Source organism: Coffea arabica, chromosome 5e (assembly GCF_036785885.1).
Source record: "Coffea arabica cultivar ET-39 chromosome 5e, Coffea Arabica ET-39 HiFi, whole genome shotgun sequence".
Classification (NCBI taxonomy): Eukaryota; Viridiplantae; Streptophyta; class Magnoliopsida; order Gentianales; family Rubiaceae; genus Coffea; species Coffea arabica.
The window spans coordinates 52,819,524-52,845,260 of NC_092318.1; the positions used below are offsets into that span (position 1 = coordinate 52,819,524).

Here is a 25,737-nt window from a genome sequence, read left to right on the forward strand (position 1 = left end):
TTTCTCTTTTTTTTGCCAAAAAAAAAAATTTTGAACTTAAGTTGATTACTTTTTAGTTATTTATCACTTATGCAACATATGATTGAATAAACCACAAAAACAACGAGATATTGTTATGTTACACTATCATACTATTTGTACATGATTGTTACGATGAAACAAGAAGCTATTTTAGTCATTTTTAGCCAATAACCAGCTTACCACCAAATGTTGAAGCGTTGGCATAACAATTAACAAAAACAAGTGTTTATTTTTTCAAGAAATAACAGTTTTTGTTAACAATATATATATATTTTTCTAAATAAAGTCGAATAGGCATTTTTCATGTTCTATATCTACTAGATGGAGATTCTTCTTATTTATAATTTGGAAATTTTAGCTTAGATGTTTATATACACAACATTAACCCAATCCTTAATATGTTGATACCCAATAGTTCTTAATGTTCTTTTTTTGAATCAATAGTCAAAATGGAAAAAAAAATGATAAACATGCATAATCTTTTAACTAGTATACTATTATTGTATATCTATACATCTAATTGGTGAGCAAAACACACCTTATGGGTGTTTACATTTAAAAACTAATTTTCTTTATAATAAAAGAGTAATAATAATTAAAAGCCTAGTTTTAAAAAATAAAACAAGATATTAAAAATGAAAAGAGTAGAAGATTTTATAAGTCATTGAAATTTAATAATTACAAACAATTTTATTTGTAGTGATTAAGTGTAAATCCTTACTTATATGAGGGTAAAATTGATATAATAAAAAATGAAAAAATTTTAACAACTGATGGAGTATTTGCACGTCCCATCGTAACAAGATCGATCATGGGTTTCGATTACTCGATTACTCCTGCGGGCTCTGTTTTGTGATCATGATTCATGAGGCCTTTTTGCTAAACTTTTACTTTTTTGCTATATCCTACTGGGATTTACAGCAAGTTCTAGTTACCGCACGATAGAGACGACGCGCTCCTTGGTGCGTGAACATTTACAAGAATACAAGTCACATGCGTGGCGGTTCAGTAAATTTCGCGGCGCCACTAATTTAACCAGCAACCACATGCTGCTGTCCGATTCCCCAACGATTGGACGCCTTCGCTCCTTCCAAAAACGACACCGATTCGACACTAATTCACCGGCTATACGACACCGTCATCAGTCCTCAAGTACCAGTTTCCTCCCACGACACCGTTTTATCTGGCTTTTATTAACGCAATCCGAGGTTACTGTAATAAGAGACGTTGACCGTACAAATCTACTTATACGTATTGCTCTCTTCAGTCTACCCTCTGTTTTCTCATCATCCCAAGCCAGCCAGGGACCATTTCTCTGCAAGAATTCACAAAACCCCACTGCCCCATACCCTACGGCCCCTCCCCCTTCCCCTCTCCATCTTCACTCAAAAAAGCCAGAAATAAAAAAAAAGAAAAGGCATCTCAGGGAGAAAATCAACATTTGTCAGAAGTTCTACAATGGCTGAATCAGGTTGGAGAGCATGAAGATTACAGCCGGCGAGAAGGAGCTCCAGCAGGGTCCATCTTCGACACCATTCAACCCTTTTCAAAGTTCCGATCTTTTAGAAAAACCCAGTAAGTCTAGCAAGCCACATCGTAGGAAAAGTAGGGGTTCCGGCAATGGAGTTCGGCTGAGAAAAGACTCTGGAGGAAAGAGGAGCAGCAGACCGGAGACCCCTTTACTCCGATGGAAGTTTGATGAAGTTGGTGTTGAAGATGAAAATGAATTTTGTAAGCAGGAAAAGTCGCCGCCAGAGGCTGGTCGGAACAATGGCCGGAAAGTTAGAGCTGTGGTTTCGGCTAGGAAGCTTGCTGCTGGCATTTGGAGAATGCAATTGCCGGAGGTTTCTACAGGCGGCGGTGAAAAGTTAGGGTTCCAGGTAGTGTGATGCAAAAGATCCTGTCTTTAGAGGCTTATTTCTGTATAGGTTGAAATTAAGGGATAATTAATGAATGCTTGGTTTTCTATGTCGTGGAGCAAAAAGTTGATCAGTTCGTACTAATCTTGCATTAACTCAACTCCCCTTCATTTTTGGTTGGGATGCTTAATAAAAGTTCAAGTTGTCTGTTAATTAAGAAAGCAATCATGACAGATGTCAACTCTGTTTAGCTGAAATTTTCATTGAAATGCATCGGTATTTTTAATTTTTTTTTGACTTCCTGGAGAAACTTTTGACATCCTTTTATGGTACTGTGTTATCTTAAACAGACAGACATTTTGGATTGAGCACTACACGGTCATTTTGTTTTTTTTTGGAAGAGTTGTTTAAGTTATTTAGGATCATATTTGTTGCCATTGACGATTTTAAATCATATCAGGTTTAGTGCTGTTTTAGATCTGGAGCTGATTTGTCTCGAGTTTGGAGCCGTTAAAATTTTGTTTTGTCAGGTAAAGGACTGAGATTCAGTATGTTGTTGTTACCTTTCTTTTCTTTTCTTTCTTGCAGTCTGGAGATAATTACGTCGGGGTCCCCTTCCATGGTTATGATAATTGCAAAGTGCATGATTGTACAACGAAGGATCTGGTGCGAAGTCCCCAGTCCGTTACTGGTCCAAGAAATGGGTTTTCCTCTAAGGTATGTGTGGTCCTAGTCAGGTTTGTTCTTCCGAAGCTGTTTATGTCTACTAAATATGGTAGATCTAGGACTACATACTTGTATGGGCTAAGACAGAAACGTCTTTTAGAAACCAAGGAGGACCTGGACCATATGGTGAGGCATGAGGCATGACTCGTTTAGCATAACTAAGAGTGGCGACTGATGACCATGCATCGAACCCCTCTAAGAGCAGATGTTCTTCTTTAACATGCATTGAACTCCTCTAAGAGCAAATGTTCTTCTTGAAACTAGTAATTTGGTCATTAAAAGGTTGTATTAACCATATGATAAGTTTCGAAGGACTCAATAGTTTCAATCACCAGAGAGATGCTTATCCTGCGATTTATTGTTTTCCTGTTGGTTCTGGATTATCATGATCTGATTGTGGGGGAACTGAATGATACCTTGTAGGCTGAATCCTCATTTCAACTCTCCAACTCTGCAATGGAAGGTGCAACGAAATGGGATCCTGTTGGCTGGAAAACATCCAATGAAGTAAAACAGATATTTGGGCAGCAAAAGCAGTTTGACCAGGAAGCAAGAGCTTCAGCAGCTATATCTGCCCTAGAGACACAACTTGAGCAGGCTCGATCACAGATTCATGAACTTGAAATGGAGAGACGGACGTCAAAAAAGAAACTTGAACATTTTCTGAAGAAACTCAGTGAAGAAAAGGCTGCATGGCGTAGCAGAGAACATGAGAAAGTTCGTGTAATTATTGATGACATCAAAGCTGACTTGAGCAGAGAGAGGAAAAATCGCCAAAGACTGGAAATTGTGAACTCCAAGCTGGTTAACGAGTTGGCTGAGACCAAGTTATCGGCGAAGTGTTATATGCAGGACTATGAGAAAGAGCGCAAGGCCAGAGAATTGATAGAGGAAGTATGTGATGAACTAGCTAAGGAAATTGGAGAAGACAAGGCTGAAGTTGAAGCATTGAAGAGGGAAGCTCTGAAGCTCAGGGAGGAAGTCGATGAAGAGAGAAAAATGTTGCAGATGGCTGAGGTCTGGCGGGAGGAACGGGTTCAGATGAAACTGATAGATGCAAAGGTGGCACTTGAAGAGCGGTACAGTGACATGAATAGGCTAATAGCAGAACTGGAGTCATTTCTGAGTTCAAGAGGTGCAATCCGAGATTCTGAGGAGATAAGAATGGCAGAGCTCCTTCGACAGGCTGCTACCTCTCTGAATATTAAGGATGTCAGTGAGTTCACATATGAGTCCCCAAATCCGGATGATATATTCTCTGTATTTGAAGATGTTAATTACGGTGAACCCAATGAGAGACAGATTGAACCATGTGTTGCATATAGTCCTGCCAGTCATGCTTCGAAGATTCGTACAGTGAGTCCTGAAATTAATGCGTTTAAAAAAGACATTATGCAGAGACATTCTAACGTGTTTGTCGATCGGAGTGGCACGCTGGAAGACGAGGGAAGTGAATGGGAAACTGTGAGCCATCCTGAGGATCAGGACTCTAGTTATTCACCAGATGGAAGTGATCCATCTGTTGATAAAGATCACCAAGACAGTAATGTGTCTAGAACTTGTACAGAATGGGAAGCAAATGTTTGTGATGGGACACCAATCACAGAGATCAGTGAAGTCTGCTCTGTACCTACTAGGCAACTGAAGAAGGTGTCCTCCATTTCTAGGCTCTGGAGATCATACCCAAGCAATAGTGATAATTACAAAATCATATCCGTGGAGGGAATGAACGGAAGACTTTCCAATGGAAGGCTTTCAAATGGGGCTTTGATTTCTTCAGACTGTGGTTCAGGTAAAGATGGGCTCAGTCCACCAGACATGGCTGGACAATGGAGTTCACCTGAACCGGGAAATCCACACATAACCAAAGGCATGAAAGGGTGCATTGAGTGGCCACGCAGTGCACAGAAGAATAGTCTGAAATCAAAACTTCTGGAGGCCAGGATGGAAAGTCAAAAAGTACAGTTGCGGCATGTTCTAAAGCAGAAGATATAGAGATTATAATTATGAATGTCGAAACCAGCTAAGTAGAGCTACTTGTTAAGGCCGGAGATTATCATGATGGGCAGTTTCGCTCTCTACCGACTGAAACTACTCGGAAGGAAGGTTTTTATGGACCCGTGAATACAAACGGAGGATTAAATCCTTGGGAACTCTGATCCTGCTCCATTTACATAGGCCTTGCAAGAGCGTTCATCCATAACTTCCACGAGTGGAAGAATAATAGCTTGATTTTGGAACCGGGCGCGGAGGGGTTGCTAGTTAGCAAAATGTAATACTACTCCAATTGTCCGTAAATAGTTCCAGCAAGGAAAAACCATTCGGGGATAGGGGGTCAGGTTTTGATGTTCTGGATATATCTCTGTGCTTTGACAAGTGGGGCAATAGTCTCTTTCAAATGGCACAATAGATTTGTATTCTGGGTTATTAGGTTATATTGCTGAATTCTCTTTTCTTGGATACGTATTCATTTACCATTTTTTTTTTAATCCTTACATAAAATTCTCAGAGGAAGCAAGCATTGAACAAATTTGAATAGGTGGAAGAGAAAAGTTTTGCCATTTTTTGAAAGGCTCACCCCCCAAAAGTTGCAAAAAGAAGAACAAAAAAAAGGTGTTCATTTCAGATATCTATTGAAATTAGAGATTCGTCGTCTTTCATCGTTGCAAGATTCGCGCTTCATGCCCTTTTTCCCAAAGAAAAAGAAGAAAACATTAAAATTATTACTCAGCGGTAGAAAACAGGGTCCAAAACTCCAAATGATACATACTACTATTACAAATTGGGTGATTCAGCGGGAGGCTGTTGAACTTTCCTCTTTTATTATCACAGGCACCAGCCTCACGAGCTTTCGGGCTCTCAACAGTCCATAAATATCGTGCATAAGCTTCCAGGCACTCCCACAAACTCGTATAGATTCACTTCCCATAGATTGCTTCTTCCGCATATATCCAGCAGTGCAGACTGCAGCGGTGCAGCCTGATAACGTATTTGAATTGTGAATTGTAAGCGAGATTTCTCTCTATCTTTAACTTAAACGCACTCGCGCGCTAATTTATATACAATGCTTGCTTGTCTGGTGTCAGCATATTCGGTTCTTATCTTTCTATCGGTTTTACTTGACTTCCAATTAAAGCAATCTTTGGAAGCATAGATCTACGCCCTTTTCATTTTGCTCATTTTTCTCATCTGGGTACCGCTCATTTTCAGTGTGTACAATCAAGTTTTCGATTTGGGAACAAAATTTTTGTCTCTATCTTGCTTTTGGGTTGGCTTTCTTTGGGAGTTTGAAGAATCTTAGCTGGAGCTAGTTTTCCAGAACCCACCCCTTCTCTTGCAATCATTTCCTAATTAAGTAAAATCCAAAATTCACATGCCTTCTCAGCTTCAAACCTTTTTAGTCGTGCTTAATTATTACGCAGTAATGCGTATTTTTAACAGCTCTTAGTTTCTTTCTTGTATTTCGTTTTCTTTCTCTCTTGAAATCACATGTCAAGAAATCACATCTCTTGAAATCACAGCTTTTTTTTTTTAGTCGTGCTTAATGAGTCGTGTATTTCTTGTATTTCGTTTTTTTTTAACAGCTCTTGAAATCACACGTCAGTTCTTGTTTTTCGTTTTCTTTCTTTCTTGGGATGAAGTTGGGTTGGGTGGGACATTTTTTTTCCTATATAAAGTTTTAATTATTAGCTATATGTCCCGTGGACTGATTGATTACATTTTAGTTTGATGTTTGAAATCCTGTTAACCCTTAATTAGAATCTCACCTTTGTGTTTAATGACTTTCAGGATTACATAAGCGAATAAAGATGGAGGGCATAATTGTTAGGAGGGTAATTCCTTCAGATAACAGCTGCCTGTTTAATGCTGTTGGGTAAATTTTGGGTTTCCTTCTTTGTTTTCATCTTTCGTTGTAAATATGGGGTAATAGAATTGAATTACTTTTATCTTTGTTGGTTCTTTGTCTTCAGGTATGTTATGGACCATGACAAAAACAAAGCATCTGAGCTGAGACAGGTTATAAAATGTTCATGTTGTACATATGTATTAGTTGGAAGCCCTTTAATTGTGCCTTGTTATTGAGGAAGAAGAGTGGTTGTAGTTTGTGGCTGCATCTTGCTAGTAATCTATTTAGGTAAAATGTGATATAAATTAGATTCATCAAGTTAATTGAGGACCGGCAAGTTGTGAAGTGACATAGTTGGGTGTAATTGCTGCTATTTTGGGTTCAGAGACTATTTTCTTATGTTCAATTATCTGCGCATTGGCACGGTTAGTACTAGACTCCATTTTTTGTGTTGAGTTTTCCTATGAATAAGCTGTTGACACTTTTATTGGTCAGATTCTGTGAGCGTCAATTATGTTTATCCCTTTGTTCTAAATTCTAAGAATTTTATTTCACTTCTGAAATATTTGCTTGAAGTAAAGAGGAAGTCATATCCATTTCTAAAATTTTCTACCTCTGGCCTTTGTTTTCATTCCGCCCTTTGAAGTTCCATCTGATTTTGTTCTCTACATTGTTTAATGGCCACTATGTTATGGAGCTGCTAGTTCCAGCCCTCACCATTATCTAAATCTCCTGTCCAAGTTCATACTAGAAAGCTATTAACAAGTAATTCTAAGAGTTTGTATGGACGATTAACTAGTCTCGTTTGGTTGCAGGAGACATGTCTGTCTATACGCATATCACTGAAAGTTTCACTGACTATAGAATATTTTACTTTAGTTATGTAATGTGCAATACATCTCACATTAAAGTAACATGTTTGACTCAATCAAGAATGTTTAGCATACTGTAGAAGAGATTTAGCAGCCATTGGATTGCCTGACTTTGTAAACGATTATGCATCTGGCCATCCTACCCTGATTGAATCACTAATGTAAACATTTCCAGGTGAAAATTGAAGGTGTCTGAATTAATCATTGTAACTTTTTAAGGAAATGGTATTCTTTTACTCATTGTAATTGGTTAAGGAAATGATATTCTTTCAGTTTGCTTCTTACAGTATCTTACTAACCTTTCTTAACTTCAACTTTTTTGGTAGGTAATAGCTGCAACAGTGGCCAGTGATCCAACAAATTATTCTGAAGCATTCCTTGGAAAGCCAAATGAAGAGTACTGTGCTTGGATTCTAGACCCGGAAAAGTGGGGAGGTGTGTGTTGTGTATTTCTGTTTCTTTTCCACTGCAGTTCTTCCAGTATATCTAAAGCTTAACTACTGCCACTGCTCTGATCAAAATCATAAATAATCACTGGTTGATGAACACCTTATAACCACTGAAAGCTGATATGGAGCTTTTTTCTTGTCCTGAGTTTTAATATCTGCTGCATTCAACTGTTGAGGACACTTGACTTTCTGTTGCTTGATTGCAACACTGATACTTCATTACACATATGTTTGGTTGTATCAGTTTTGAATAATATTGTTATTCGTGCTCCCTTTGCAATTATTTTCCCCCTTTTTTGGTCTGTTAATTCATTTGATTGAACTGTATATATGCTTTATCTTTTTTGCTTCTTGTAGGAGCGATAGAGCTTTCAATATTGGCAGAATATTATGGACGTGAAATTGCAGCATATGATATTCAAACCGGAAGATGTGATTTATATGGACAGGTATCACTTTGTGGATGTCAATGTGGCTTTTCTGAATTGGACTGGCTCAACTGACTTCAATTTCTAATCTCTCTGTCATCTCACTCTTTAACAGGGGAACAACTATAATGAGAGAGTTATGCTGATATATGATGGACTGCATTATGATGCTTTAGCCGTAATGTCTTCTCCCTTAACTATGATTTCTTCATACATCAGTGGGCATTCTTATGTTTTCGTGGTTTTGATTCCTGAATAATCATCATGAGGATGATCATGATGTTGGAAATCATATGTTTGTGTCTTGGCTTTATACGCATCAAGTTTGTTACCATATGAAATTTCACTCATCTCAGCACTCGTAGTTAGTGAATTCAAGGTTTTGAGAAAATTTGTGATGTAGATGTCAGAAAGGAATCAATAATATCATGAAAGTAACTTTCACACAGTTTTACTGTAGTACTTAGAACAAAGTAGCAGTAGTGTAAGCATAAATTGCGTCACTCCACATGTAAATTTTCTGAAGATATACAAATTGTAGTAGTAGATGCGTAGTGATAATGAAATCTTTCACTTTCTAGGTCCATTCTTTTCCACATATTGCTGCTTCTAAGATAATATCTGACTTCAACAGATGTCTCCATCTGATGGAGCTCCAGAAGAATTTGATCAGACAATATTTGCTGTTCAAAAGGACCAGACCATTGGACCAGTGGAGGGGCTTGCTCGTAACCTGGTGAAGGAGCAACAGAGGTAATAAATCACCAGTATTAACAGGACATGGAACAGCTTTCTTCTCAAATTAAAACTAGTTGTCTGTGACAGTGCTTGTTTTGTATTATCTCTGCTCTGAATTACTGTGCTCGAAGGACATCTTGTTATTTTGGCTATAATTTAACACTCCTCCTAAAGAGAAAAGACAATAACATCAGTTTGAAGAATAGAACTGGCCACATCAAGGATGGGAATAGGCCTGAAGTAATGATCTGTGTCTCAGAGCTTTTTGAAGTTATGATGTTTCTTAGAATATGGTGTCTCTCTTTTCGTCGTCCTTTCTTGAGTCAAAGCCCCAAGAAATGCAACTTTTTTCTTTTTGCAGCTGAAAACAAGGATAGAGCATGGTTGTTCCATTTCCACAATTTGAGGGCTGAAACTTGCTGATTTAGTGATTGAAAACAAGAAAATAAAAACTTTGTGGGACAAGTATTCCGTGTGTTAACCATAAGTTTGGTCTGGCATGGTCCATCATTAAACATTTTCTTCGTCACTTCCTAAGTATGGGTGAGATGAGTTGCTTTGGGCCCATAAAGCTCTACTCACCTGGAAATGCTTCAAATCTGGCAAAGTATGATACCCATCCTTAAATACGTTCCTTGATTAAACTGCAAGTGCACAATTACGTGTCTTGGTACTGTTCTGATGGAAGGTGTAACTTACTCAATCGAAGTATCATAAGTGTCCTCCTTCATGAGCCTAATTGTCTGTGGCACATACTTGTAAGTTTCCTAAGAATCGATATTTCTTGCCCATTGTATTCTTATTCAAGTCAAATCTTGATGGTTCAAAAAGGTAATTAAAATGCATTTGAGGATGCTGTATAAATTAAGATAACGAGCCTTTGTTTCTGATATCAAAATGAATGACATGTTGAAGCTGCAGCATGTGACATTTTAATTGAAAAATGTTTTTGAATTGCAGGAAAAGGAGTTACACTGACACTGCTAATTTCACTCTACGTTGTGGAGTCTGCCAAATTGGAATGATTGGACAGAAGGTTCTATTACTGGCTTGAAATGTTATCTCTTCTTGGTATTTGCTCATCTCTCCTTTTGCTAGAAATTCAGAGCTCTTCTGTCTCTTTTTTTTTTTTTTGGCAAATATCGTAAATGAACAGGAGGCTGTGGAGCATGCACAAGCAACAGGCCATGTAAATTTCCAAGAATACAGATGAAAGAATCTACAAAGGTGTGAAGAAAAAGGAAGTCTGATAAATCGATCCTTCTTCTTCTTTGAAAGAAAAATATGTCTGTATTCCTCCTAGGCAGTTCCTGAGTTGTGGCTGTACCACTGAGTTGCGTCCCTTCTTTGTTTTATGGGATCAGTAATCTGGTCACGTTTATCCCTTGTGAGGTACTGAACATATACATTTACAGTTTACAATTTGACACAGAGAGAAGGAGGAAATATGCCCTTGGTTCTTACTTCTTTCCCCTTGTTTAGTAGAAGTCAGCAGAGTTTCGCTCTTAACTTTGATACTAGTCCACTTTTTACTGCTTTTTAGCTATAAGGAGGGCGCGCCATGTTCGCCATTGATCAATAAATTCTAATACTTCTGCTTTTCCCCTGAAAGCTCATATATCATTGGCAATACGCACTCAGTTTAGTAGTTTCTCAACAGGGATAAAGCTAATCATACAATGACGTGAGAATTCAATTGCAGCCTGATCAAATACTTTCTTTCCCCCTTTCAGCAGCAAGCTGTCCTTACATAGTTATTCCTTTTTTGCCTGAGGGATCTAATTATAAACAGCTAGGGAGTCAGTACAGTTTTTCAAAGTCTTTCCTGTACATGTTGAACATGTCACTAGCTACTGCCTCCAAAACAAGAAGCAACTTTCTGTACGCGGTGAGCCTACCACGTTAGCCATGGCTCATGAAACCCTTTTTCTTGAATGCAACAAATGATGAAGGAAGGAAATAGACCATTATCACAACAATTTCCTGCCCTAGCTGGAAAATTCCCTTGGTTGGAAGTATACTGTCATGGGAAGCGCTATGACGACATGACCTTTTGCACGATATTTCCTTCTGGATCTGCGAAGAGCAAGCGTGAGAGGACCGCGGAATTAAACGACAAAAGAGTAGTATCCTGTTCTGGCTTTTGGTTAATCTTGAGAGATGACGAGACCCGGCGATTGTACTCAATTTGGAACCCCCAGACTTCAGAATGCTTTGATCTGCCTCTCCGAAAATCGAACTTCCCCGTTAGAGATAGACTAATCGTGCAAAACTTTTGTTAGTGTGATCTAAGGATGAACTTTTTTCAGTTCAGCTCTGCTATGACATCACTACGTTTTCCCAATTATTCCCAACTTCTCTGCAAACTTATGGGGGAGAGTGACAAGTTTGCATGGTCGAGCCTTGTTTTTGGGCAGTGATTACAACCTTTCTTATCTTTCCAGCAGTGTGTGACTCGGGCATGGAAGAAGCAGGGAAGCATATGTTTTGGTGGGGTTTCCACTTTTCGAGCGGAATAGAAAGTCCAGATTTTTAAGAATCGTGAAATTTCACTATTATAAGCATGCTAAATTAGCAATCTCTGGTAATTTCAAAATAACAACGTAATCACTTTAACAATTTCTCCACCAGTGATAATAAAGCTAATAATAAATAACTAAGGGAATTACTTCCAAAAAATGGACTAGAGATTTTTCGCAGAAGCTAATGTGTAAAGGAAAGTTTCCCTCTTTCAGCAGGATCTGTTCCTTTTTCGTTGAAAATCTAATTATGGACAAGATCCCTTTCGGCAGGAATTGTTCCCTTTCCCTTGAAATTGAAAATCTATTTATGGGGGGCATGTACATGTTGAACTTGTTCATTGATTATTTATCAAGAAACTGTCTACTTCCTGCTTCCCCATCTTCTTCTTCTTCTTCTTCTTCTTGTCGTTAATTGTTTTGGCAAATTCTTGATTCCAAAAACATGGTGGAGGGACAAGAAAGACCATTACCACAGCAATTTCCTGCACCAGGAAAATACCCTTGGCTGTTATACCGTCATGGCAAAGGCTATAACGACCTAACCTTTTGCACGATATCTCCTTCTGGACCTGTGAAGAGCGAGCGAAAGAGGATCCCAGAATTAATAGATAAAACAGTTGTATATTGTTCTGAAGACGGCTGGTTAGTCTTGGCCGATATCGAGACCAAGTGGACGTACTCAATTTGGAACCCCGCGACTTCACAATGCTTTGATCTTCCCCGTCTAAAATCAAAGCTGCTCTTTATCGATAGTTTCTTGTCATCGCCGCCAACTGATCCAGGCTGTTTGGTAATGTTATTTGTGGCTAAAGCCCCGATAATCTTGTACTGCCGTCCTGGTGACCAAGAGTGGACTGAGTTTAATTATGGTGAGAGTTTGAAGGCCCAAACTTCAACCACAAAAGACAGCCGAGAAAATTTTCTGTGTCAACCCGTAAGCTGCAATGGTAGAATCTATGCGACATCCGCAAGGATTTTCTGTTTGATGCGCATAAACTTGGACAAGGAATCCAACACTATTTGTGGCATATCTTTATTGAACCAGCAAAGGCCACCTTGGTACCACTTCCACTCAGTTCTTGTAAACCTTTGGTTGGTGGGATCTGGGGATGAGCTTTTCTCAGTTCACAGCTGTTATGGCTCGCTAGACTTTTGCGACACCCTGACTATTGAGATCAACAAATTCAACTTCCCATCAAATTTATGGGAGAAGGTGACAAGTCTGAATGGCCGAACCTTGTTTTTGGGCGAGCACTACAGCTTTTCGTGTCCGGGTCCAATGGCGTCGTGCGACTCAGACTCGGACATGGAAGAAGCTGGGAGAGGGAGTTGCATTTATTTCACTGACCGCTTTGATGCAACGTTGTACTCGTACAAGATCGAGGATGAAAGCATTACAACGTATTTACCTTGCCCGGATTTACCAAAACCATGGCTTCTTTTTCCCACTTGGATAATGCCTGTTCAAAGGTAACGTTAATTGAAAGTTAAATCCTTTTTTGGCGTGTAATTTCTAGTGCAGAAACAGTTGCAGATATTCATTGGATCTAATCTCCTCCTCCAAACAGGTCCGAGCACCATACAACTACCAAAGAAGATGAAGAAATGCTGCCCCAAGAAAATAATGTTGAGGTCAATAATAGTAGCGCAGAGATCATCGAGGAAGAGGGACGCTTGTGCGATCTCCCGCCAGATATGCTCGCAATGGTCTGCGGAAATCTTTCTTTTGTTGATTACATGAATTTTCGTTGCCTTAATAGAATCTGTGCCTCCACCGTTAGGATGAAATCCAACTCACTCCCTCGGCCATTTCTCATCTTCTCCAATAGAGAAAAAGGAGTCTATGAAATTGTTGAATCCAGGCTACAGGGCAAGCACTCAGTCACGGTTCCTGAGGCTATTGAAGATCATACAATTCGCTATGCCAAGGACGGATGGTTACTGCTGGATAAACGAAATTCTGTTGCTCTCTTTAATCTATACACGAAGGAGATCATTCGTTTTCCGGATACGCCTCGTGAGTGCTATACAAGCTTTGTTTTTACATCCTTGCCATCTTCCGCGGGTTGTTTCGTTTTTGCAAGCTTAGGAGTTGATAAAGAAGTCTGTTTCCACCATTTCAAAATGGGAGAGCAAGAATGGAGGCAAGTGGGATTTGGCCAAGCCGAAATAAAATTCCAGCCCGGTTTTAGCAGCCCGCTGCTCCACGGGGGGACTTTCTATTACCTAAGCAAGGATGGCATACTTGGAGGTCTAAAGCTAGAAGCCGAAACTGATAATGACATCATGGAGATGGAGGAGGATGGAAATGCCGAGGTTGAAGATGGTAACTATGTTATGGAATGGAGAATTAATCTCGACCTGGAAAGGCCTTGCAAGAATTTTCGACGCACTTACTTGGTGGAGTGTGATGAGAATCTTCTGTCTGTATTTGAGGGGCGCAGGGGAAATAGAGTTTGGATTCGAGTGTACAAGCTAATTAACGACGAGCAGAACTGGCAAGAGATGAACAGCTTGGGGAACTATTCACTGTATCTCAGCCGGTATTCATCTATCGCCCGCCTTGAGGAAAGCCCAGATATGGCCAACAGAATTTACTTTCCCAGATTTTATCAAGGTGGCCTGCTTTATTATTCTTTGAGCACCAAGAAGTATCATTCCGTTGGAAGCGACGATTTACTGGACAACTTCTTTGGCACTACAATGTACAACGATTGCGCTTGGGTTGATCCGAGACGGCGCTAGATTTTTATTTTTTGTTGTTGATTTAGGATTTGATTTTGCCTCCTAATAATAAGTTACACCTTTCTTTCTTTGATTTCATGTGCCAAGGACAGTTACATGATTTTGCAGGCAACTTCTAATTAAAGCCGATATGCAGTGTGTAACTGTATATGTTAGTTAAAGATCTTGCAGTGCATTCCGCAACTTTTTGAGTTTTCATTGTCTAGAGTTCCTAAATCTGCAAAAGGAACCAAATTTGCAACACGTCATAATGAATCCTCTTTTTACGTTTCAACTCTTTCCATGAAGAATTTCAAATTATGAGGTATTACAACTCTGAAGGGTTCAGCCTTCAGATACTGGACCTCAATTACAGATTCACATGGCTCATCTGAACTTATTACGCTGGGATCCTGGCTGATAATGTCCACAGAATCATTTCAGCTGAGAAGTCACAGCACCGCTATGCATTCTATTTCAATTTTTGCGTCCAATGGTAAAGCTGCTACTTGGTAAGTTGATCGAGCTGGCGCCGGTGATGTAAAGTCTGCAACATAAACAGGCCAAATAGATTACAACCCATTGAAAGAAAGAAAAGAGAATCACATAATTCTGGCCACCATGTCGTAATTTTAGCTGGGATTAAAGTCTCCATAATCAATAATCCTTGACAAGAAAAATGCAGACAACATCTGTTCCTTCAATGCGCTTCACAAACCTTACTCTTTGCTAGGACAGGAAAAGGGTTCTTAAGTGTTCTTGATACCATTAAAAATAGATAACCAAGTACTGAGATATTTGAACCTCTTCCAAATTAAGCAAGAAAAAAAGAAGCCCCACACAAGATATTAGAGAGAGAGAGAGTGTGTCTGTGTGTGTGTGTGAGAGTGAGCAAGTGAGTAAAATAAGTCCATCAATACAGCAATTACTGAAGATCATGATAATCCACCACCCATCAGAATCATTTGGTTTAGTTGAAAGGACGCATATTCAGACCTTCAGATGAAAAAAAGAAAGCGCGTGGTTTTTAGGCAGAGCAATGATTTTATTCAGTGTCGTCAATATTAAAAGAGTATCTATATGTTCCAGCTTAGTGTTTGAATAACTGTAAACATGATTTGTAGGTCAGAATCTTTATGGATTACTCTACCTTTTGCTACAATCTCTTAAAAAATTTAACATGACAAGGAATCTTCATCATGTTTCATGAACTTTTTGAAATGGACCAAACCATGACAATTAACACAAGCATTTGTAATTGTAGAGTCCACATATCATAGTAGAAAAAGACAATCTCCAAAGCATGAAAGGAAAAGGACTAATTTTGTAATCTGTAAGGGCTTCTTAATTTCATCTTCCATCATATATCTGTAAGGAGACATTACGATTGATCAAGAAGGCACAACTTGTCCTTTAGCTATTAGTTTCAGCATCTTAAACATCCCAAAAGCTCAAAACAATAAGAGCCTCTTCAACACGCTCTTGATAAAATCACACCCAAATTCAAGTACCTCTTTCAATTAATCTCCTAAATTCCCACGAATGATTTTTTTTTTTTAGTCCATTATAAATGCTGTAACTCTGTTACAACAATCATGAGACACATGATTGTCAGCTGACAAGAATTTGGGATCGAATCATGAATGTCACAAGGAGTATGCTAGCTTCTTCCCCCCCCCCCCCCGCCCCGTATGTTCTACCCCCAGACAGAATTCAAAAATAGGAAAAGGAAAAATGAGAAAAGAACTTGGCTTAGTTCAATGGACTCACATTTAGCATAAATCTCATTGACTTTCTTAAAATCCTTCAAGTCAGCCAACCTGTAACAGAAAAAGAAACACTTTTAGCCTTAAGGATGGAAACTTTCTGAAAAGACAGAGAGATACGTTAAGGTTATGTTGAAAGCCTAGAAACGATTGCTCACATAATTGTTGTCTTAACAACTGAGGAATAGCTAGCACCACTTGCTTTAAGTATCTCGCCCATATTCTTAAGAACCTGTTAATTTGCATTAGCACAAAAAGTGTTAGTAAGATCCACTCTGTAACTATAATATCTGGTAAAATATTCAGAAAAGAAAAAACCTAATTTCAGATACTTCATTTACTCCACAACCATGAACATAGCAATTGAGAATCCTCCACAAACTTTGATCGTGCACCACATTGTTTCAATTAATTCATGTATGTGTATTTCATAAATGCATCAGCAGCAATTCCATCGGTCAAAAGTTTAACACTTACTGCTACACTCAAGCTATTTAAAAGAATGACTGGCGACAACACTTAGCATGTACCTGCTCTGTTTGATCCTCAACACTATCCGAGACAAACTTCCCAGTCTGGATTTTCAACATAAAAAAAATTTATTACCCATTTTTGGTGAATAAGATAAATCATCACATATTCAGACACATACTACGGATCATTAAAAACAATGTCACAGACCTCTGGAACTAGACCAAGAACCCCAGACACAAAAAGGAGGTTGTTTGCTTTTATAGCTTGAGAGTATGGCCCCAATGCCGCTGGGGCCTTGTCAGTCTGAATAGCTTCCTTTATACCTAGAACACAAAAGAATAGTTTGCATAGCAGATAAAATCGCATAAGAAACCCAACGAGAATGCATAAGAGCACAAAAGTAAGCCCATGCACAGACAAAGTTCCTATAATTCATCAAATGCATAATTCGGTACTGAGTAATTCATTCATCCATGCGGTGATATGCATTAAACTTCTGTTGCCCTACCATCGAGTATAGCCTACTGATTAAGGTTCGTGGTTCCTCATCTCAGGACAAAAGCTTGTTTCTCAACGTCTCTGTCCCTTTTTTTCCCCCATTAATATCATTACACTATTGATCAAATGATCCAATCTATGAATGAAATTCAAGTTCAAACTAGGCTTCTATACAATCATCTTTGACAAATGAATTATATACATAAAATCGTGCTTGCATGATCCATTAAAAAAATTCCACTCTAAAGAAAATCAAAACAATAAATCGACCCAAAAAGCCAAAAAAAAAAAAAAAAAATAGCGTAGAAATGTCTAGTTAAGTTTGGTTGCGTAGTGTTGAATGAGGTACAACTAGTATTGCGTGAGATGCCACATCTAAAGTGAGTGACTTTTGACACTTACTGGCATCAGCGGAAATGCTCAAGGAAGCGAAGAGTTTAGACCGAAATGCCGAGGAGGATCGGCCGATGCCGGCGCCGGCCATCGACACGCAGCCGAAGCAGCCGACAGCTAAGGGAGCTCGAGAGCGGAGGGCGGTGACATCAACCGCCGGCAGATGGAAGCTCTTTGCAGCGGCCAACCACGCCATAGTAGTAAATTTTTTACCCTTCAGTCTCCACTCCAGAATCTCACACAATGGCCGTTGTTCTCGTCTACGACCTACTCCCAAATCCCAATCCTCTATGCCTTTTCGCAGTATTTTCAAGGATTTGACTGTTGAGAGAGAGAAAGTCAAGACACGGAGCCGTGTGTACCACCGCCGGTCTCCTAAACTCAAAAGCGTCCGTCTTTTCTAACATATGTTGCCTGGGCTTTTGCGGAGCGTGGGTTTGCATGACAGTCATTGGAGTTGTGCAATCCCAGGCCCAACTCTAACTCACACCACTGAGACTCTTTTTTTTCATCATTTTTTTTTCAAACAAGGAAAGGACGGAATTTAAAAAGCGAGAAAGAGGAAAAAAGAGGAGTGAGATTTAAGAAATTGAGAGGAGGGAGCGAGAATTGAATTTAGAACATCTAATTCTTAATATTTCAAATTTAATCATTAGATCAAACCCTTTTCGACGATTGTGGTCAAAGTATCGGCGCGTATTTCTTTTTTTTTTTTTTTTTGGTTTGGAAAGTTGCAAAGATATTTTTCAAAAAAAAATTCGTCTCAAAATGAAGCATTTTTGTCCTACAAAACCCTTGTCCCTGAAGCCATTCTGCAATTAGCATGTTTTTACTTTGCAATTGTTTATTTATTCCAAGAATTCACGTTGAGTTGGTTAGAGTTGTGAGGATATTTTACCTTTAATTTATGAATTAATCTTATATAGTACACCAACAATGTCCACACCATTAAAGTTAAACACATGAAATATATATATATATATATATATTTAAATTCAAATTTAGATTAGGTTTCATGCATTTAATGGTAAAAAAATATACACTCTTAACTTAACGTATAAAAGATGAATTCTTAGTTTGCACATTGCCATTGTACAAGTGATGCGGTTGTACTGCATACATAGAGTTTTCATTCCATTTTTCCCATGACTTTCGTGCATTGGAAATTAGTCTGGTAAATTGTCCGATGAAGAGAACCCAAAAATGTGAGTGACCTTTTTCTTTTTTTTTTTCTGGGCGAGTGATATGCTTTTACTCTTACGGGCCAAATCTGGTTAAGTTTACAAACTCAAGAGCATACAAATAAAGGCCATGTAAGGCCCAAATAAAGGCCCACAGGCTGAGTTAGATTGGCAGTGCAAAAGTTGTACTTCTAGAGCAGAGCAAACAAACACTACTACTGGTGGTACAGACAGCCTTTTAGTACCATGAGATAATACTACTAAACCATCATTGGATTTTGCACTAATTCCTTACATTCAATTGCCTGATGCAACATGTAGTAATTGTACGTATGATGAGATTTACCTAATTCAATCAAATACGTCACTTATGGGTTTCTGCTCTGCATCTCCTCCGGGCAAAGTGCCATCAAATCAAACATCTCTTCTACAAACCGGGCAAGTGCCATTCCTGTTTAACCATTCATCTATGCAATTTACGTGGAAAGAATGTCCACAATTAGGAAGCATCCGTGCACAATCTCCGTTCTTGAAGTCCTGTTTATTACAAGGTAATAATAATAATAAGAAGAAAAAAAAAAAAACAGACTGATCAGTGATCATCAAGATACTCCATTAAATATATATAGGAGGAAAATAATAGGTGCCAAGAAAGAAAACATTTTCTTGTTCCTGTCCGGACTGAGGAAAATAGATTACCGTCAAGCAAATTGCACAGATTGTTTCATGGCAAGAAGGATTTGTGGTCTCTATAGAATGAAGGTTACATGTAGGTAGATCATTGATAGCTTCATGCGATAATCCCCTGATGGAATTGACCTCAAAAATGTCTGAAATCTCCCTCAAATTTGATTCCATGTTGCTAATCTGCAATTTGAAACAGCCGAACTTGATAAGCCTACTACTAGCTATCACCGGTCTGAGTGACCGTAGTAGTTTTGTTAGACATGAACCAAGAAGAAGAAGAAGAAGAAAAAAAAAAGCTGAAATAGAGAAACAATTGTGATGCTCCTATATAGTATACATGTGCTAGAAACAATTGCCTAAGAGAGAGTAGTGGTGTGGTACTGTGGTGGTGGTGGATACTCACTTGCCATTGATAAGCTTTTAGAACAGCAGGACTGACCCACTCCATGAATATCTTTCCATTCACAAGACTACATATGAGAGCAACCTGTCCAAAAATATGTAGTCGTAAACGTCCATTCTCATTCATTCATTGTCATTGATAATGCATGCAGCTATAATGAAAAGCATCACTCCAGTGCCGTGTGCATTTACCCTCGTGAAAGTGAAAGTGAAAGGGACATACAATTCTACTTTTCTTTCATTTTAAAGTTCATCATGTTTACCTACCAGCCCAGCTGTCCGTTGTTTTTAATTAGCACCGGACGCAATTTCGATTTACCTTGGAAAACGGCTCTCCATTAACCATCAGTTCCAATAACTGGACCGCCGTGATGGCCCCTGCCACCGCACCAACTCCGGCCCCACGGAAGAGTCCAGTTTCTGTAGTCTGTCCTTTAATGGCTCCTGATATTGTCCCTACTGTTGCTCCCCCTACAGTGCCAAGGAAATTCAAAGGAAAGCAGGGGGATATTTTCCGTATTAGATTCAAAAGATCATACCTTTGCCTGGAAAGTAAAAGAAAGTCTGGCGAAAAAATAAATAAATAATTAATTAATTCAAGAAGGGAAGAATCGAAATGCTGGGGAGTCAAAGAAACTTGCCTAAAGCAAAGATGCAAGTGAGCAGAGACACAGCAGTTCTCTTCATCACTGAAAATAAGAGCCCGGATCCGAAACAGCTCAGTTCTGTTGAAAGCCAGGAGAAAATGCGTTCCTTGCATTTGAAGGTCAAATTACCGAGCCCAGAAAACCATTTCTTGATTGCTGGATGACAGACCAACATGGCCTGTGGATCCCTTCAAGGCTTAGCAAATGTTTTGCAGAAGGTAATTAAAGGAGAGCGTTTGTGTGTAATTTTAGCTGAAACCGGTAGAATTGAGAAATGCGTGGATGAAGTGAAGAAATATGTATGAGGATTTATAGGGTGAGGTTAATGTGTACTGGTAGAGGAGCATTTAATCCGCCTGATGGAGCTGTCGTGTACGCATGTGCTTGCAAGTTGCAAGTTGCATGCATGCGAGAAATATATACTATATAGGGCAAATTATCCAATTGGCCCTTTAACTCTTTGTTTAGGTAAAATTAAGCCTCTCATCTATTTTTTGCTGACTTTAAGCCCTCGAACTTGTAAAATGGGAAATCCGTGGCCCTTTTAGCCAGTTTCTCCGATTTTGCAACCGGATGACCAATCACACGAACGCCATGTGCTTTTTTCGAGGGCATTTTTGTCCTCATATTCTAAGCAAAAAGGGCACACATAGTCCACCTTTCTATTTGATTTCCCTCACCTCCCTTACTCTTCCCTGCGCAACCCCCACGCAATCCCATGCCGTCTCTGTCACATTCTCGGGGATTGCTTCCAAATTCTGCACATCTAACAAAACCTCCCAGTCCAAATTCCTAGATACATCTGCACTCTCCTCCCGGGCCATCACCGGCATGTCATCATCATCCAGAAACATGCTCAGAACCTCTCTCTCATCAACTCCTTCATCCACTTCCTCCCACTCAAAATCCTCATTAACTTCTCTATGATCCTCAATCTGAAAAGAATCCCAACAGAGCCTAAGGCTTGGATCATCATCACCCTCACTTATATCATCATCGTCAGCACTAAAATCAATCTCAACGTCATGGTTTATATTAGAATCCGATTCCGACCCGATATCCACGACTCGCAACCCGGTTACAAAATGGTCCCCACCCTCAAAATTTTCAGCTACGAACCCTGAATTTTCCACATTTGCCGAAGTGGGCTCTCCGAGAAACCCTAGATTCAGATCAAGATCCAAATGGGTCGGCTCCATTCCGTCGTTTCCTTCATGAATCCCGAAATTCGGGTCAGCATCGGAAATCTCCGGGTCAATCACCACACAGGTTGTGGAGGACAATTGGGACTGCTCAACTCGTTGGTGCAGGAGGTCCATAACGAAATTCACCTGATTCTCGCGGTCGAAAAGATCAGCGCTGGTGACAACCGATTCGGGCTCCGACACGATGTCGCTGGGGGGATCAACCAATAGCATCGAAATCGGAAGACCAGTAGGGATCGAGATGATGGCGGTGGGGATGGGTTTGATGATGAGAAAAATCTACTTCTTCAATGACGTCGTCTAGGCCGTCATCGTCCTGGTGGAGTCTGAGTAGTTGAAGCAACGTCGTCTCAGCCATTCTGTTTCAGCGGGGTGGGGAGAGTAGGAGGAATAAAAGTGAGAAAGGAAACACCTTTTTTTCGAAAATTATTTTTTATCTAAAAATTCCCATCTTTTTGCGTTTTCTTTTGTTTGATATTCTACGGCATGGGGCAAGGGGGGTAGGTGATCAACAATTTCCCCTTTTATTTTCTCTCTCTTTTTGACTAAAAATGAGCACTTTTCCAGCTTCCTTCGGTGGATTATGTGTGCCCTTTTTGGTTAGAATATGAGGACAAAAATGCCCTTGAAAGAAGCACATGGCGTTCGTGTGAATTGGTCATCCGGTTGCAAAACCGGAGAAACTGGCTAAAAGGGCCACGGATTTCCCATTTTACAAGTTCGAGGGCTTAAAGTCAGCAAAAAATAGATGAGGGGCTTAATTTTACCTAGACAAAGAGTTAAAGGGCCAATTGGATAATTTGCCCTACTATATATATATATATATATATATATATATATAGCCAATCAGGCAGTGCGTGCGGCTCCCCTTTACTAAAAGACTTCAAATCACAGGAGTGATCATTTTGAAAACGCACTCCAATTCCTTCATAAATTCACATTTTCTTTTTGTACGTAAACAATTTGTACCATCAATCAAAACGTTAGAATTTGAGTCTTACCGTCTGGCTGTGGGATAACCCCGTTAAGCCCCAGGTCGTGTAGTCGATTCTGGCTCTCTTACTGTCTCGTGTATTCTTAGGGGCGGGGTGCACGGCTGAGACACTCGCTGTGTTGACAAAAAAAAAAAAAAATCAACGTTAGAATTTGAGTGGTTTGTGAAATTACAGTGAAGGCGTGAAAATTTAACGGATCTGGGGTCTCTACTGTCGAATATTTGTGTCTGGTTCTGTACAACACTTGGTGTTAAATGGTTGAATTTTGGTGTAAACATGAATTTCGTATCCGAACCGCCGGATTCGGGTACAATAATTAGACCGAATCAATCAACCGGAGGGACCCGGGTTCCAAATTTAGCAGCAGCAGCATTGATTTTTGCTCCCTGCTTTTGTATTGGCATTGTTGAGTCAGCTCAGCTGAGGAACCAACTCAACTCCCGTGTAAGAGTTCCAAATTTACGGAGGAAGAAAACAGGAGTCCGTCCATTCGCCTTGACCAGATTGGAAATGTATGCACATCCAGGAAAATGAATGCATGGCCAAAATGTTCAACTAAAATCGACTCCAGCTTGAACAACTACTACACGGACCTAACACCATTAACTTCAGTCGATAAGATATCTTTATAAAATTACCCAATTTGCATCTGAAACCGGGTGCTGCAAACCATGGTTAATCCTCAGCCACTGTGGCCTGATGACTCGGAAATTGGAACTTAGAGAAATGGGCCTTCCTGTTTTTGAAGGGGGATTGTATGTGGTCCTTATCTTGCATTAATGGCTGCTGAGATTTTTTTGCGTCTTGGGTGAATGGATCTGTTATTATTTTTATTTTTATTTATTTTTTATTTTTAGCACGTACAGATACTGCTACTGGCCACTGGGGGTTAGAACGTATTTATGTGTTGATTTCTTTATATTTCTCCGAGGAATCATCAAACTGTAGCTATGTCAACATTTTCTATTAAAATAATTTTGTTGGGATGGTCAGCTTTCCTCTTCCATAACTTCTGGTAGTTATTGATTCGCATTTTGGATTGCGAGCAGCTAATGTTTGGATTCTTGGGGTGATCAACACATGTATTATGGGCTCGTTATTAATGCATGGAACTATAGATTACTTTTTTGGAATTGGATATACTACTATTTTGCTGACAATTTGCCCACGATACTGTGGAGCTTTGGTATTTGATTTTCGAGGTTGATTTGGTAAAACTAGAAGGATAAAATTTGTCTGTATATACTGACTGTTATTTTGTTGCAGAAGAACTGTGAGGATTCTACCCTTTAGAAATACAGAGATTGTCTGGTGGAATCGAAGTAGATAACAGTGATAATAAATGAATCCAAAAAAAAAAAATTGAATGTTATATTTGTTTATAATGCTGATATTTCAGTTTTGAGGTTCGTCAAAGTGAAAAAAGAATTTTATGCCCGAAGAAGCTGTTGTTTGCCATCTGAAATCAATTGGGTTGCTTGGTGAATACTATCCTATGTCAAGGAGAAAGGCCGTAAATTTTCTGTATGCATCTCAAGTCATATCAGGGATATGTGGAGTTGTACGAGTGCAGCAGAGTGCAAGGTTCCCACGTTGTAGAGAATCAATCTTGCTGTGCTGAAAAATTTTTGGAAGGCGCATGCATTTTGAAATCCAGTAATTCTTCCGGGACCAAAAACGATTGAATATCAATATCTCGAGCTGAAGGGAAAATATTGCATTACAGAATATGGGTTCTGCGATGGTAATGATGCCCTTGTACCAGCATGAGACGCCCAAAATAATCATGGAGATGAAGGGCAGTGGAAATGGCATGAAGACAACTATGGCCAATACGGTTTGGTTGAGATTGCAAAAGCTTTGGCCAGGCCAGCTTCTACATGACAAAACATTTCAGTATGCAGGTTGGAGCTCCATCCAAGTTTGATGAGAAAAATGGGACTTTAGGGGTCAATGGATCTTATGATACTACCAGACTAGCTGGTCTTCTTGAAGGTGTTATCAAGAAATACGTCCAGTGCTACGGCCATGGAAACCCTGAAACTGAGATAATAATAACAAAAACGCAGATGATCCAACTGAAATTTGCTGCTTGTGGATTTTTCTCTGATGTGGACATGAGGGACTAGGTTACTACTATTATTCTGAAGAACTCGCCTGAAACAAGAACGGCTGAGGCTCAAGGAAGGTGAAAAACCAGTTCTTCCCGAAAAAGAGACAAGTGGCTCTGCTGAGCCTGAGGGCACTGGTTCACCACCCATAGGCCATGCTGTTGAGACAGAAGAGGATGATTACGACAGTATCGTGTGGCAAAGAGACATGTCCCTTGATGCAGCTCATCAGGTCATCCAAGAACATTTGGTTTCTGATATGATTATGCTACGAGTAGATGAACAAGAGAAGCAGCCAAATGCAGCTGACAAAACACGTGGGAGTCCCAAAGGTGCTTCATCACGACCTAAGGATTATGCAACTGCTGGGCACGGAGACAAACCCATGAAAGGCGGCTTGTTCAGGAGGTGAAAGGGATTCTTAAAAGGAAAGTTGCAGGGAAATCAGGTCCAGCCCTCCTTAGCATTGCTTTCTAATTTTGCTCAGGACGTGATGACAGCTCTCTACGAGGCATTCCTCGATGATGTTGAAACTGAGTTTGCAAAGGAGGTTGGCAAAAAGAAAAGCTATTTTACTGCAGCAGTCGGTGCGGATGAGGGCTGGCAGTTGATTTTGCTTCGAACAATTGAGCAATTTTGCAAGAAGTCAATCAAACTCAACTGAAGTGAAGGAAGCGGCTCCGGTTCTAAAAGGAAAAGCCTCGTGTGATTTTGGAGGAAGAGTTTATAGTACAGTGGTTTTAGGAAGGTCGGGCAGGGAAACAAACATTCCCCAATTTGCAAGAACTCCAAACGCTTCATTGATTGGCTTCAAAGCGCTGAGTAAAAAATCGAGGGTTGTTGATTCCACTAGAACCTTTTTCATTTTTTTGGGGCCGCGGCCGGAGGGGAGAGCGTGGGGGAAGGATGGCTTTGGAGTTGGATTGGACTCCCTTCAGTGACTTCACCCTTTGAGTCCCAATCAAAATGCGGACTCGTGTAACTACTTAATTTTCAGGAACGAGTGATGAATGTTAATATGCGAATTTCGTAATTTCTGTACCTATAGCCTATAGGCTTTTCTATTTTGTTTTCTCTATTATTTTTTTGCTAGCTATATAAAATAAAATACACATTTATACCCTCCTCATGTAAGGAGAAAGGAACCAATGCAGTAGGAGTTTCGTGCGATTCGTCGATTATTACCTTATTT

General features: G+C 39.6%; 7 protein-coding genes across 12 annotated transcripts; 4 read left to right on the plus strand and 3 right to left on the minus strand.

Annotated features, from left to right (window-relative positions):
* The first annotated feature begins 1,360 nt into the window (after positions 1-1,360).
* On the plus strand, positions 1,361-5,068 carry LOC113743571 (uncharacterized). The gene is made up of 3 exons (XM_072049293.1): positions 1,361-1,901; positions 2,469-2,597; positions 3,030-5,068. The coding sequence occupies exons 1-3, from the start codon at positions 1,503-1,505 to the stop codon at positions 4,599-4,601; spliced, it is 2,100 nt and encodes a 699-aa protein (XP_071905394.1). The 5' UTR covers positions 1,361-1,502; the 3' UTR covers positions 4,602-5,068.
* Positions 5,069-5,301: 233 nt separating this feature from the next.
* LOC113743572 (OVARIAN TUMOR DOMAIN-containing deubiquitinating enzyme 2-like) lies at positions 5,302-10,551 on the plus strand. Of its 4 annotated transcripts, none has more exons than XM_072049297.1 (9): positions 5,302-5,611; positions 6,396-6,480; positions 6,578-6,623; positions 7,652-7,760; positions 8,132-8,223; positions 8,318-8,380; positions 8,837-8,955; positions 9,901-9,976; positions 10,097-10,551. In XM_072049297.1, the coding sequence occupies exons 2-9, from the start codon at positions 6,416-6,418 to the stop codon at positions 10,151-10,153; spliced, it is 627 nt and encodes a 208-aa protein (XP_071905398.1). In that variant the 5' UTR covers positions 5,302-5,611; positions 6,396-6,415; the 3' UTR covers positions 10,154-10,551. The 4 variants fall into 4 exon arrangements, with proteins under 4 accessions (XP_071905398.1, XP_071905399.1, XP_071905400.1 ...); XM_072049298.1 differs by lacking the exon at positions 5,302-5,611 and adding an exon at positions 5,662-5,799 and having other exon boundaries at positions 10,097-10,449; XM_072049299.1 differs by lacking the exon at positions 5,302-5,611 and adding an exon at positions 5,823-5,961 and having other exon boundaries at positions 10,097-10,449.
* Positions 10,552-11,764: 1,213 nt separating this feature from the next.
* On the plus strand, positions 11,765-14,280 carry LOC113687663 (uncharacterized). Its single transcript, XM_072049292.1, has 2 exons — positions 11,765-12,932; positions 13,031-14,280. The coding sequence occupies exons 1-2, from the start codon at positions 11,905-11,907 to the stop codon at positions 14,205-14,207; spliced, it is 2,205 nt and encodes a 734-aa protein (XP_071905393.1). The 5' UTR covers positions 11,765-11,904; the 3' UTR covers positions 14,208-14,280.
* Positions 14,281-14,455: 175 nt separating this feature from the next.
* Positions 14,456-17,717, minus strand: LOC113687969 (reactive Intermediate Deaminase A, chloroplastic-like). Its single transcript, XM_027205536.2, has 6 exons — positions 17,327-17,717; positions 16,634-16,749; positions 16,483-16,527; positions 16,111-16,184; positions 15,957-16,006; positions 14,456-14,733 (listed from the first exon to the last, which is right to left on the minus strand). Exons 1-6 carry the CDS (start codon positions 17,511-17,513, stop codon positions 14,639-14,641), a joined length of 567 nt encoding a protein of 188 aa, XP_027061337.1. The 5' UTR covers positions 17,514-17,717; the 3' UTR covers positions 14,456-14,638.
* Positions 17,718-18,614: 897 nt separating this feature from the next.
* LOC113687968 (NEP1-interacting protein-like 1) lies at positions 18,615-20,538 on the minus strand. 3 transcript variants are annotated; one of them, XM_027205535.2, is made up of 5 exons: positions 20,229-20,536; positions 19,907-20,151; positions 19,589-19,672; positions 19,198-19,365; positions 18,615-19,035 (listed from the first exon to the last, which is right to left on the minus strand). In XM_027205535.2, exons 1-5 carry the CDS (start codon positions 20,407-20,409, stop codon positions 18,913-18,915), a joined length of 801 nt encoding a protein of 266 aa, XP_027061336.2. In that variant the 5' UTR covers positions 20,410-20,536; the 3' UTR covers positions 18,615-18,912. The 3 variants fall into 3 exon arrangements, with proteins under 3 accessions (XP_027061336.2, XP_071905396.1, XP_071905395.1); XM_072049295.1 differs by having other exon boundaries at positions 19,907-20,058; positions 20,229-20,532; XM_072049294.1 differs by lacking the exon at positions 19,589-19,672 and having other exon boundaries at positions 20,229-20,538.
* Positions 20,539-20,896: 358 nt separating this feature from the next.
* Positions 20,897-21,652, minus strand: LOC113687664 (uncharacterized). Its single transcript, XM_027205218.2, has one exon. It carries the CDS (start codon positions 21,650-21,652, stop codon positions 20,897-20,899), a length of 756 nt encoding a protein of 251 aa, XP_027061019.2.
* Positions 21,653-24,163: 2,511 nt separating this feature from the next.
* LOC113687665 (uncharacterized) lies at positions 24,164-24,957 on the plus strand. The gene is made up of 3 exons (XM_027205219.1): positions 24,164-24,271; positions 24,339-24,451; positions 24,585-24,957. The coding sequence occupies exons 1-3, from the start codon at positions 24,164-24,166 to the stop codon at positions 24,955-24,957; spliced, it is 594 nt and encodes a 197-aa protein (XP_027061020.1).
* Positions 24,958-25,737: the final 780 nt, after the last annotated feature.